The following is a 14,669-nucleotide window of genomic DNA, read 5'->3' as shown; positions in this document are numbered from 1 at the left end:
TATGTATTTTAGTATTTATGTGTGCGTTTGGGTGGTGTGTGTGGGTGTAATCACGCGCGACAGGAAAAGTCCTACGTTACATACTTTACTAAGAAATCAGCTTACGAGTACTTAATAACGTACAAATATAAACATAAAGTCAAATAATTGGCGAAGTGAAATAAAACCTAAGTTACACGTACCCGTACATTTGGTTATTGATTTAGTTTTACCTTAGCATAACAAGTTAATAATAAAATGTATTAAATGAGGGTAGCAGCTGCCGATTCATTAAACGAACGACTAATATATTTAGCTATGAATTAAATAATTGTTCTCATGTCAGTGACTGTAAGTCTTTATGAGAAAAATAAATTCTTTAAACCCAAATTCTTTCAGTTTTTGAAAATTCAATATTACCTACGAAGCTTACTAAACAACCCTAAATAACAGTTCACTCAGGCACGTAGCTACCCCTACAGTAATTCCATTTCCGAATCGACCGCGACACTATATACAACACATAGGTACAAACATATATGTACACACGTCTTACACATGTCTGTCCTTCAATACATAGACAGTTCAATGGCATTTAGATCTTACAGTTCCATTAATAGGCAGTTGGTTGCTACACATTACATGTCCTATACCATTACATGTAAAGCAGTGATAGCCTAGTGGTTAAAAACATGGCCTCTCAATCGAGGGGTCCGAGGTTCAAATCCCAGTCCTTTGATTTTTCTGAATTATGTGCGTATTAGAAATTAATTATCACTTGCTAAAACGCCGAAAACACCGTGAGGAAACCTGCATTCCTGAGAGATTTATAAAAAAATCTCAAAGGTATGTGAAGTCAACCAATACGCACTTGGCCAGCGCGGTTGACTATGGCCTAATCCTTCTCAATATGAGAAGAGACCCGTGCCCAGCAGTGGGACATAATGGGTTGATGATGAAGGCAGTGACAGCGTAGTTGAAACTCTGCCTCTCAATGGGTCCAAGGTACGAATCCCAAGTAATCTATGATATTTAGTCTAGCAGTCGTTTCTTGGAGTCATACCACAGAGGGTTCTATCACCTTGATGGAGATATGTAAAGGTTAACAGTCAACAGGTAGAATTAAACTTCAATTTCTGGTTAGGTTAAGCTATTGCAATCCAATGATAAAAACTGGAACCAACTGCTTAACTTAATCTCCGAGGTATGAAGCATGTTTGTTAAGCTACTAGTGGTCACCCATCCAATTTCCGACCTCACCAGACCTTACTTACGTTCGGTAAAATAGTCACAATCTTATAGTAACTCCAGAGGTGTGTTCAAATTAAATTTTTGCCTTCAGTAAAATAAGATTAAATTCAGACACTTAATAATTACACTAACTAATTTAATACCCATTTAACTAACACTTTGTTCGTGCATTAGTGATCTAATTAGAGAACGGAAGTGATATAACTAAGTGCTAATAACATCCCTCGTAAATAGGAAAAGGCGTACTATACTACTTGGTCCTTGAACTATACTTTGTAATAAAATTGAACTGTCTGTCTGTGATTTCATAATACTTTTTAATTAAGCTCTTGGAATTATTTATAGTAGTGTAGTTATGTAGACGAAATCACAGGTTTTTGTTACTTTGTAATCATTTGAAGGTGGACTTTGTGGTTGACTCCGGTAGCACCACCGCCACACCTCTTTCTTTGAAGGGCGTGGTAAGGGAGACATACTTTTCTGAGGCGTTCCATCTGGGTCCTCAGGAGTAGCGGCGCATCTGTGACCGACCTCAGGTAGGAATCTAATCCTATCTGGGGTTGATTACAGATATCCATCAGGTGGATTGCAAGCTCGTCTGCTCCTCCTTTGTTTAAAAAAATATATAAGTTATTGTCCTATTACTAAGCACCCGTCTTTTCTGAGAATGACAAGGGCGTAAACCACAATCCACACTGGACATCTGGGAATTAGTAGATCTTCTTTCATTAAATTCATTGACCAAACGATCGTACTATCCATCTAGTGTAATGGATAATTTGCTGCCGGCTTTTCTTTGAGCCTCAATTAGTACTTGCCACTGTAAGAAGTAATTACGACTCAAACACAACTATGAACAACCGCAAGTAGGAAGGAAATTCCACCTGAGATATGCCACAAATTAATTGCGACCATTAAAAACTAAGTTGGAATGTCTCGTGGAAGAGAATTCTTTACCACACCTTTAAAACCAAAACTTAGTTGCGCTACGCTACTATTATGAAACAATAGTTTAAGTTTGACAGCGGTACCAATTTGACGAACATCAAAGAACTCTACCACATTATAATATACTATTATTATGAAAACTAACCAGTTAGTGAAGGAAGGTAAATTTATTATTTAAGGTAGGAAATAATTTTGGTGAGTGGCCCAAATTTATGGCGGCGTGAATCACAGGACTTAATTTACTGAAAATTTCACGTAATTGAGGAACAAGCCTTCTAGTTCAAGGGAGCGAATATTAAATGGAATAAATATCCTCGTTACATACATTAAATCCTTGATTTATGTGTAGATATACATAAAATTAATAGCAGTGATTAAGAAACTCAACCTCTCGATCGAGGGGTCCGAGGTTCAAATCCCAGGCCTCTGATTTTTCAAAGTTTTGTGCGTATTAGATTTTTTTATCACTTGCTAAACGGTGAAGGAAAACATCGTGAGGAAGCCTGCATAACTGAGAGATTTATAAAAAAAAATCTCAAAGGTATGTGAAGTCTACCAATACGCACTTGGCCAGCGCGGTGGACTGTGGCCTAATCCTTCTCATTCTGAGAGGTGACCCGTGCCCAGCAGTGGGACAGTAATGGGTTGATAATGATGATGATGATGATATTATTATATACAATTTAGAGCTGTCAATGTTTTAGGCTCTTAACTAACTTGAAATCTTTATGCTTACGATTTCAAATTAAAGAAATAAATTTAAATAGAACGTCGCAAAACGAATAACAAAACGTTGGGAAATGATAATAACGAAGCCATAAAAATAATAATAATAAAAAAAATAACAAAAAAATACAACCGACTTCTATGTCACTACAAAGTAAAAATAATTGAAATAAATGTTGGTTTAGTACATATAACGATGTAAACAGCGTGTCTAATGTGAGCGCCGACTTCAGAAATATGTACTAAAGGGTCTTCGAGAAAGCGTGTGTCTGTGTGGATCTGGGGGAATCAGAACTAGTATAAAATAATCATAAGAAGCATTAAATAAAATGATAGTAGTAAACATTATTTTGATTTGAAGATCGCTATACGTCTTAATGAGGTATTGAAAACCTATTTGAACACTATTTAAACTAATTCAAATTGATTTTTGAAACTAAAAGTAATAGTTTTTCAAGGTGGCAGAACCTTTTGTGGTTTTACTCCGGCGGAACCACCGCTACGCCTATTTGTACCTAATAACAGCAGTGTTAGGCGCTGCTGTGTTCCGGTTTGAAGGTTGTGGTAAGGGAGACAGCCTTTTCCGAGGCGTTCCAGCTTAGTCCTCAGGGGTAGCGGCGCATCTGTGGCCGATCTCAGGTGGGAATATCTAATCCTATCTGGGGTTGATTACAGATGTCCATAGGCGGCAGTAGCCATTAACCATCAGGTGGACTGTATGCTCGTCTGCTACTCCTATATTATAAAAATAAAAATAGAAAACCTAACTCATCTGGCCTAACCTACTACACTGCAGTTATAAGACAAAAATAGAAACAATAATGCTTACTAAACAAAAAAGAACATGGAATGTGTGTTCATCTCTGACCCCATCTTAGACATCAGCAAGGTGCCCTCCAATTAGTATTTGGCAGGCATCCAACCTCTTTGGAATGGTCCAATCACTTCTATTACATAACACATGTTTTTTTATCTCAGTAAAAGTTACATAATTAATACATTACAAGAATAAAGACTTACCAGTGATTGCCTAGTGGTTAAGAAACTCAGCCTCCTGATCGAGGGGTCCGAGGTTCAAATCCCAGGCACGCACATATCGCTACTTCAAAACAAAAGGGCCATAAATCGAATAGACCTAATTTTACAGGAGAGCCATTTAAAGTTTTCAAAATCAGTTTTTGTATAATTGCTCTGTAATTTTAAAACTGATAAATAGGTGTTATACACTGTTAGAGAGATATTTTTATTCTGCTTTTAATGGTGAATTCGGATATGTGTATTTTTTTCTAAAAAAAAAAGTTATGAGCAGATAAGTCTCTTTTGTATATAAATGTATTGTTTAAATTATGGGGAAAATTTAATAAAACAGTCACAATTTTTAAAAATAATATGTATTCATGGTTCTTTTTGTGCCACTAGCTTACACAAATTAGAAAAAATATATTATAAACCAAAGAAAATGACTATGTCACATAAAAATAATTACTAAAATAACTTTTTGCTTTTGTAAAATATAAAGAATGCTACTATAAAATTACTTACTTGGCAAACAAACAAAAACAAATAAAAAATCAATAAATAACTACAAAGAAGTAGTAGTAGAAGAAGTTTTAACTTATTAGGTAACTTAAAAGAAAATTAGTTATAAAATTAATCTCAAAATGAAATTGTACTTACTGAAAAACAATTAAAATACATAAGTAAGTAATGCTATTACCTACGTAACTGAAGTTTATAACTTCAGTGATCAACTTCAAAATAATAATAGTACGAAAACTAGACTTTAGCCAAGTATAAAACCAATCTCAAAAAAACAATGAAAAATAATTAACCTTACAAAATAGAGTAATAACATAATCATAATCACAGAACCAAAATTATTAGTTTTTGACATGGACGTATATGATTGACCACTATTTCTGAGTATTTTCTTCATGTTTCTTCACCATAATTGTGAATTCGCTTACCTTTTACTACTCTTTCTTTGAATATTCTCATTGTTAACACAAGGAGATGGCGTATTAACACTTGATATTGTATCAACGCTAGGAATCTGAATATCGTCATTATTTGGTGCTGAAAAATCGAAACTCGATGACTGAATAATAACCGTTTTAGAAGGTGGTCTCAATAAGACCTCATCAGGTTTAAGAACTGATGCTGACTCGTTATTCAAACCAGAAGTTCCAGGTTTAGGCGAAAATTGGTGATATTTGATGTTATTATCGTCATCTGAGCTAGAATCAGATAACCGCAAGTCGTCTCTAATTTGAAAATCTGGATCCTGGACACTGTCGTCGGATGAAAAATCACCATTGCTTGAACTTGAATCAGAAATGTCACTATCATAATCGGTATCTTCAATATCTACGTTTGGTCTTTTATTTCTATAACCTGGTTCCAACTTCGGTTCGCTGTTCATAGATAAACTGAAATTATATTGACTATCAGGAATGGAATCACTGTCCGAGGAGTCATCTAATGCTGGTGCGTTATTTATCTTCTTAATACGGGGATCACTTTTAACGTCGTTGTTTTTAAATAACGTTTCATCATTGTCATTTAGTTTGATTTGGTTTTTGTACTTTAACATGTTGAGTATCCTATGCGCTCTGTTATTCATTCTATATAAATATAACTATAATATATAAAATAAACCAGGTAAAGATTTAGTTTATAATAGTATAAACTAAACCTTTACCTTAATAAAAAACTTACAATAAAATAACAAGCAAAAATAGACCATTGAATTCATAAAATAATATGATTTTACTTTTAAAAATAAATATACAATACAAATGTATATCAAAAAAAGAACTTTTATTCATTAATATTTACTATAACCTAGAAAAAACCACCAGCAAAACGGACGTATTCCTAACATGTCCCTATTGAAACAACGTAATTATTATCTCCTAAATGCATTTTCTATGCAAAACATACTTATTACAAAATATGGTACTTTTGTTTTTAAATTGTTATTACAACTCCCATAAAGTGTTATGAGCAAAACGGGCATTTTTCAAAATATGGCACTTTTGTTTAAATAATAAAAGCTTAATCAAGAGGTTTTTTTTGCGTTATGGCCCTTTAGCACCAAACAAACGTACGCTCTCGTCGACTTCCGGGCCGCAACTAACAAAATGGCGGCTTTGCACAAATTTTGCAGCATAAATTCGAAAATACAAAAAAGACGTCAGTAGTATTTTTATTGCTTAAAGTGTAAAATTCATGGGAGTCTTTTTAAATTATGAAAATATAACCGACAAAATTTGAGTTTTTACAATAAAAAGGATTTTGAAAATTTTTGATTTGTGGCCCTTTTGTTTTAAGGTAGCGATATACAATATACGCTCGTAACGTACGTTACGTTATCAATAATCTGTCCAATGTTTTGCCCACCTGGGATCGATATTTGACAATTTGTCCAGAACAGCATACCAGAACTTGTCAAATCTAAAAATATATAGGCAAAATGTTGATAAATCGAGTTTTCATAAGTGGCATAATACTATTAAATGGTGATAACTTTCTCATTTAATAACACAGGTTGTTTTGTGTTTCTTTTTAACTAAGTAATTAACAAGCTACCCTCTCGTCATTAGGTAGATAGATAATTTAATTTCTTGACCAAAAGAACTGTAATTATTAATATCAATATCTTTAGTATCGATCTTAGATAGATATGTTTCTTCTCTCGAGGATTAATTAGAACTGAATGCTTGCTACTTAGAAGTAATTAAGGACCCTTCCTATGTGATTACATCCGTAAGGATATAATAAACGTTAGTATATAAATATTACCGTATATACAATTACGGCAATATATACAAAATGATATCGATCTAAAATTATGTAATTTACAATCAATTAAATATCTTAAAAGACTGTCAGTGAATTTAGAAATAAAATGAGTTATTCAAAATATAAGTAATTTTATAAAAGAAATCTCGATATGAAAATATGAAAACCTTTGCACCAATTCTTCTTGTTTGTTAAATCCTGTTTGTCTATCTATTTATCGGGCTGTCGTGGCTACTCCTGAAATGATCGACCTATACATACCGGTATCTACACCTTTCAATCAAAACGCAAGACTGCCTCGGTAAAACCATCACCTTTTGAGCTTACATCCTACTATTCTATACTATTTGAAGGTGGTAGAACCCTTTGTGGTTCGACTCCGGCGGCACCACCGCCACACCTATTTCTACCTAATAACTGCAGTGTTAGGTGCTGCTGTGTTCCGGTTTGAAGGGTGTGGTAAGGGAGAAAGACTTTTCCGAGGCATTCCAGCTTAGTCCTCAGGGGTAGCGGCGCATCTGTGGCCGACCTCAGGTAGGAATATCTAATCCTATATGGGGTTTATTACAGATGTGCATGGGCGGCGCGGCAGTAGCCACTTACCATCAGGTGGACTGCATGCTCGTCTGCTACTTTTATATTATAAAAAAAAAATCACTTTGTAAACATCAAGGGTTTCTATCAAAAGATTAAGCCCTTACAAGAGTACATAGATGGAAGTAAGTTCTAAATTTATACCAAGGCTTGATTAAAGGCCTTTCTCAAAAGGAGTAATTAAGATAAACAACGTGACTAATCCTAAAACTTTTGTTTACGAAACCGTGCTCTTAATTTGTTATGTCCTTAGTTCTTTGTCCTTCCGAAGTTGATCTGTTGTTGGGTGACGATACTTTTGTAAGATAATCCTTTGTACAACAACAATAATTTTGTCAATGACTGGATATTTAGTCTTATTAAGTAATAGTCCGCGCCAAACTGCTAGTCCGCTCTAAAGTTGTTGCGCGCAGGTTTAGTTAGCATATACTCCGTAACGTAAGGGCACACTAATACAGCTATGTACCTGTCGGCGAGTTCCCACTACCGCGCTTATTTGGTTCCATATTAATAAAATGAACGAAACGACTTTAATATGAGAATCACTTTTATTCACTTTTAGTTACAATTCGGGCAGAGTAACGGCTTACACGACTGATTAAATGCGAATGAACCACGGTCTACCAGCGCGTGGACTTAAATACTACTCAAATGACAAACAGCCTAAGAACTACTATCTCACATCACTTGTTTTGTTATAACAAGTGACGTGATTCACAATAAATTTAACTATTAATAAAATAACAATATATTGAAAATATTGTTCTAAAAATTCGAGAATAAATATTTTAATATTATTATAATTTATATATTTTTTTGGTATAACAACGTGTTTTGAAGTACTACCGGAAGTCTTCCACATTGACAATCAAAATTAACATGATAAAAATTAATATTATATATTATAAAATTCCTCACCACCCATAATATACCCGCGAGCAAAACCGGGCAGCGGACGGGTGTCGGGAGGGCCACCGGTCTCTTCGGCACGCTAATATACGCAATTAGCGGGCCGAAGACAGCGTGCTTAAATATGCTTTATGAAAACTTTATATAGATTTTCTTAACAAAAATAATGTCCATGTTATTTAAAAATTGTCGCTAGATTCTAAGCGCAATTATATATTTATTATGATCGTTCGAATGACATATGTACAGAAGATTTTTATATCTATTTGTTTTTATATGATTTTTATATTTGGTAGATCTGAAATTATATTGATGTGGCTTCTACGCAAAGACTGAGGCTTTTAAAAGGACGAGAATATTTTACTTTCTTTAAAAAAATAATAATAATTTAAAAAATGTGTTTTGAATTAAAAAAAGGCTTGAAGAAAAAGGCCTTGGCTTGAACAAAAGAAAGAAGTTATTAATACTAAGGTACTAATCCCAAAACTTTTGTTTACGAAGCCATGCTCACAATTTGTTTTGTCCTAAGTTCTTTGTCCTTCAAAGTTGATCGAGTGACGTTACTTTTGTACGATAATCCCGTATTTTGTAAGGGCTGGATATTATTTTCAAGAAATTATTTCGCTACTTCGATAAGAAATTTTTATCTGTGGTCGACCTCAGGTGGGAATATCTAATCCTATCTGGAGTTGATTACAGATGTCTGTGGGTGACAGTAGCCACTTACCATCTGATGGACTACATGCTCGTCTGCTACTTCTATATTATTATTATTATTAGTATAAAAAAATATTTAGAATCATATCTCTTTTATATAAGTAAATGAAAGACGTATCCGTCTATCATAATCTGTCAGCAAAAAATCACTTGTATGACACATAACTCTTTGAAGCACAAAAATAACACAGTATACATACGTTCCTACCCCCGAAACTGTATCCTCCATGCCACAAAGTCTTTTAAGCATTATCTGTGATCACCTAAAGATTTTGTCATCTGTGATAGCCTAATAACTCCCGTCTTATTTGGGATCGGTTACTTATATCCAAATAGGTACTTACTTTTCCGACGCATTCCAACTTAGTCCTCAGGAGTAGCGGCGCATCTGTGGCTGACCTCAGGTACTTACCATCAGGTGGACTGCATGCTCGTCTATTCCAATATTATAAAAAGTCCATGGGCAACACTAAGCACTTAACAAATTACACTTTAATTAATTCATTCATTCATTTTGACAGTTTTTAAATTGACCAATTAAATTATATCATCATCAACAACCCATTACTGTCTCCGTGCTGGGCACTAGTCTCCTCTCATAATGAGAAGGATTAGGCCATAGGCCACCGCGCTGGCCAAGTGCGTATTGGTAGACTTCACATATCTTTGAGATTTCTTTTTTATAAATCTCACAGGAATGCAGGTTTCCTCACGATGTTTTCCTTCACCGTTTAGCTAGTGATAATTAATTTCTAATACGCACATAACTTTGAAAAATCAGATCAGAGAGCGTGCCTGGGATTTGAACCTCGGACCCTTCGATTGAGAGGCCGAGTTTCTTAACCACTAATAATGTAACAAATATTTGTAAAAGTGAACAGCATGTTAGTGACTATTATCAAATAAATAAACATTCGCCTGGATTAATTAAGTCCTCTGTCACATAAAACGTTCCAGACACATTCCGTTATGTAAGTACCTATGTGACCGGTCTGAGAACGAGATCTGATAATCCGGTGGTATCGAGGTGCCTCACTACAATTAGTCCTTGGCACTCTCCCAAGAATGGGCACTTTGGAGAATTGGCACATGCAATCAATTCTTTGTAACATTGCGTAACTTTTACTGGAGCTTTTATAAGCATGTCTGGGTTTTCGCGTTTATATGTTTATTAGAAGTTATATAGTAAGAAATAAAGAACAAATAAATAAGATTTTTTTATAATATTATGTAACACAATCTTTGTTGTTATTTTATTCTCTTGATATTCCCGTTTTTAGGGTTCCTGGATCAAAGGATGAAAACGAATTCCTATTACTAAGACTCCGTCATCTGTCCATCTGTTACAGGGTTTTATCTCTTAAATTTTTATAGATACACTTTACATTGTACATAGTTTTTACATACCCAGTGGTGACTGCTATAGCGGGTTCAAAGATTCCGTTACTCTGTTACGTACGTACATAAATACATACATATATACATACAACCCAAGCTAATAAAAGCGTGTTAAAAAATAAGTACTTAATACACAAAAAATAAAAATATATGGGGCTCGCCATAAAGGAAACCGATACTTTACGGCATTTTCAGTTCTATCTATTAACTAAACTGTAAAAGGTAGGTAGACATTTCATATTTCTCAATTCCTTTCCTTCTATTCTTTTATTTCTCAATTCCTCTACTTCTATGATAACAAATACTAAAAATAAATTAATTTTTGGTGGTACGGAACCCTGTGGGAATTTAACTCAGACTTGGCCAATTATTCGTTCACTGTATTATTATTTATATCGCATTTATACAGCGGGTAATTAAATACACGAACTTATTCTTTATGCTTATAAAATTATGTTGTTATTATTTTTGTTCTTTATTAACCCGTTTTATTAACTTTTTTATTTCTTTTGTATTATCTCCTTCGTTTACCATCTGATGTTTAAATGAAGAAATATTAACCATATTACTTTTATTTCTTTTATTTATTCGTAGTCATGATTGCTCAAAAATATAATACGAATGGCCACATCACATACTGATTACAGATTAAAGAAATATAAAAACAAACCTAGTTACGAACTGATATTATGTCCTTACTTTCAATAAATTTATAAATAAACTAGCTGACTCGAAAAAATGTTAAGGGTGAACAACCCTTATCATTTAGGGGAAAAATAAATAGTAGCCAATTCTCAGACCTACTGAATATGCATATAAAATTTGGTGAAAATCGGTGAAGCCATTTCGGAGGAGTACGGTTACTAACGCTGTGACATGAGAATTTTATATATTTTTATGTAAGATAATAATTAAATAGTATTGCAGAGTAAATTCGAGATAAGGCTGAAAATGGCACTTACTTTATTGTAAAAAGGGTCGTCCCATAACAAGCATCAGGAAATAAGGGTCACAATAGTACCACTGAAGTGTAAAAAAGGGTAATTGTTGATAAGTGGTTAGAAGACTATATACTTATTGCAATGCTACCACCGTAGTGCAAAAAATGGAATGGAATAAAATACGAAATATTCCTTCGTAGTTCGACTCCAGAGATACACTAGCTTTTTTGCACCCAGACAATAAAACGACTACCCTGCGAACAGGGAGGGGGTGAATTTACACTTACAACAGCGTCGCAACGATGGCAGCGCGGGACTCACCCTTAAGGGATGCCTACACTAAACAGGCTTCAGGCTTTAGCCCTTAGGGACTGCATAGCCGACGTCGGATGGCGACCTCTTAATGGTACACTAGCAAATCTATTCGTTAATTACTTGTAATTAAAAGAAGCTTGAAACATATACATTCCAATTTTGTCTTCAAGGCAACGCATCTGTGGACGATCTTTCCATTTCTATCCTAAGTGAGGTTGATTACAGATATCCAAGGTATCAGAAGATTATCGGCAGGTGAACTGCTACTTTATATTATATGACAATGATAATAGCTTGATAATTTCCTCAAATAAATTTTGGTGCAATGGTACCACCGCATTGCAAAAAACTGTTTTTGATTTCTGGTTTCCTTGTTTCAGAGTTGGATCTGGACTACTTGGAGCGTGGGGGTGGAGGCACCCTGACGGTCAGCGGGGCTCCCAGCGTGGAGCCCAGCCCAGACAGCCTCGACCTCATCAAAGTGGTGCTGTTGGGTGCCCCAGCAGTGGGCAAGACTAGTATTATACAGGTGGGCTTGTATTATTCATTTTGCAGACAGTTTGGTGTTTCCTTTTTTTTATTTGAAAATAATTTCATATTAGTGGCTCGAGTTTAAAAACAAACATGTACGAGAAACTGTGCTTTTTAGTGAAAACTTAAAAAAAAAAAATTATACGTTTCAGTGAAATCAGTATGGTATCAATAGGAGTAAAAGAGACACCCTGGATGGGTCCATCAATCCATCCATCTGCCCTTAAGACTCCACTGCTAGACATAGGCCTCCCCTAATCTGCGCCACTCCAACCGGTCTTGAGCCGTATAAATCCAGCGGTTTCCCGCCGTCCTCTTCAGGTCATCAGTCCACCTAGGCCTGGGCGTCCTGACGCTAGTAGTGGTAGTGGTGACTAAGAGGGGGGCGGAAGGGTCTGTCCACCCCGGGCTCCCGGTCCTGTGTTTCACCCAAACACAGTTGCTTTTAGCTGAAAAAAATGGTCATCAGAACCAAAAAAACTAAAAAAAAATTGTCGGCGAAGAAGTCTATGAGACATTTGCAGAATCAAATCAACTTTTTAGACTGGGGGCCTCCATTCAATTCCGCCCCAGGCCTCCGAGGACCTTAGTCCGCTGCGTGAACTCCTTTTATCCAAGAGACATCTTGATCATTTATTTAATGTCACACAACATTCGTGTGGCAAACAAACTGTACCTAATACTCCTTTGACAAACTTGCAAGGATCGAAAACTAAAGTAGTAACAAACACATTACAACTTCACAAAACTTCGGTAGAGAGGGTTCTGTAGAAAGTTTTGGTATTAGTGACATCTTTCTTACTTAGCTCTTTTCAAGGTTTCAGTGTCAGGAACTACGATCGATATATCTGTAAATATATTTTTTTATAATATGGATGCAGCAAAGAGCATGCAATTTGTCGTCAACCAATTACTGCCCCACTGCTGGGTACCGGTCTCCGCACAGACTGAAAAGGATTAGGTCGTAGTCCACCGCACTGGCTAAGTGAATGGGTAGACTTCACACCTTTAAAATGTTTTTTCAAAGATCAGGTATGCAGGGTTTCCTGACAATGTTTTGTGATAATTACTTTCTAATACGTACATAACTTTGAAAGATGAAAAATATGTGATGGAGTTTGAACCTCGGACCTCATGACTGAGTGACCAAGTTATAATAACTAGGCTGCCATTGTTACTGGGAATACATGTGGCAAGCAGACTGTACCTAATATTCCTTTGACAAACTTGCAGGATCCCGGAAACTAAAGTAGTCCAACAAACACATTACAACTTCACAAACCTTCGGTAGAGAGGGTTCCGTGGAAAGTTTTGGTATTAGTGACATCTTTCTTACTAAGCTATCACTTTCAAGGTTTCAGTGTCAGGAACTACAATCGATACAAATAAACATATATATTTTTATAACATGGAAGTACCATACAAGCATGTAATCTTTACAGGCAGTGATAGCCTAGTGGTTAAGAAACTCGGCCTCATGATCGAGGGGTCCGAGTTCACATAATATTACTTTAAAAACTTTTCAAAATCAAAAGTCCGTGCCTGGGATTTGAACCTCGGACCCCTCGGTCAGATCAGATATGGCTACGGCAAAATTAGATTTCCTTAGAACGTTATAAAGGATAAATTGAAGAGATAAATATTACAGTGGCGATATAAATGCGACAAAATTATACTTCCCTCCGAGATTTAGTTACACGAATAACGTTTTATCTCTCAAATCACTCCCTTTTATATTCCCCCTTTTCGGGAGTCTTTTAAAAATGTCGTAAAATCCGCTTCGTAGTGTATCATTTATCTTGATTTTCTATCGAAATATTTATAAATATATGAGTGAAGCTGGTTTTAACCTGACGGTAGCAACCGACTAGTCTAGGTCATATGAAAGGTGACTTTTTATAGTATAGGATTAGTGACATGCAGTCCACCTGATGGTAAGTGGCTATTGTCGGCCATGGACATCTGTAATCAACCCCGGACAGGATTAGATATTCATACCTGAGGTCGGCCACAGATGCGCTGCTACTCCTGAGGACTAAGCTGTAACGCCTCGGAAAAGTATGTCTCCCTTACCACACCCTTAAAACTAAAACACAGCAACGTAACGCACGTTTAAGATTACGTAATATTACGTTTACGACCTAACGTCATAGCCAAGGGATATTTGTAACTAACTCCAAATAGGATTATAGGTTTACCTACCTACCGTGGGTAGTTCGTATTACTAAGGGTCCACCTGTATTCACTTACAATGTATATGTGACTCTAGATCACCACATACTTAACAGCAAGAACATAGTAGAAAGTTTTTTATAAGAACGTCTTCTACCTTGCCACTCCACTTGCAGTACCCACCGCTCTCTTCTTATGGATATTTATGGGATTGAAGTAACAAACATTCAGACCACCTCATGTTAAGTGGCCACTGCCACTCCATGTAGAAGAGTGGTTCTAACTGAAGTCAGCTACAGATGTGTTGCGGCTCCTAGGGACTAACATATAGACTAAAGTTTAAAGGTGGTAGGTGGTTTTAAAGGTGGTAGATCCATTTGTGGT

General features: G+C 35.6%; 1 protein-coding gene across 2 annotated transcripts in view; it reads left to right on the top strand.

The window, feature by feature from the left end:
* LOC140746527 (ras-like protein family member 10B) overlaps positions 1-14,669 on the top strand; it is a 110,395-nt gene that overhangs the window by 79,706 nt on the left and 16,020 nt on the right. For both annotated transcript variants that reach the window (XM_073078684.1, XM_073078683.1), the window contains one exon: positions 11,963-12,111. In XM_073078684.1, the coding sequence (XP_072934785.1) occupies positions 11,963-12,111 (149 nt within the window). The remainder of the gene's footprint in view (positions 1-11,962; positions 12,112-14,669) is intronic.

This window comes from Epargyreus clarus, unplaced genomic scaffold, assembly GCF_041222505.1.
Source record: "Epargyreus clarus isolate Ecla_fem2 unplaced genomic scaffold, WU_Ecla_fem_2.2 ptg000012l, whole genome shotgun sequence".
NCBI classification, from domain to species: Eukaryota; Metazoa; Arthropoda; class Insecta; order Lepidoptera; family Hesperiidae; genus Epargyreus; species Epargyreus clarus.
The sequence above is the reverse complement of the archived record's forward strand: the minus strand, read 5'-3'. Positions and strand labels throughout refer to the sequence as shown.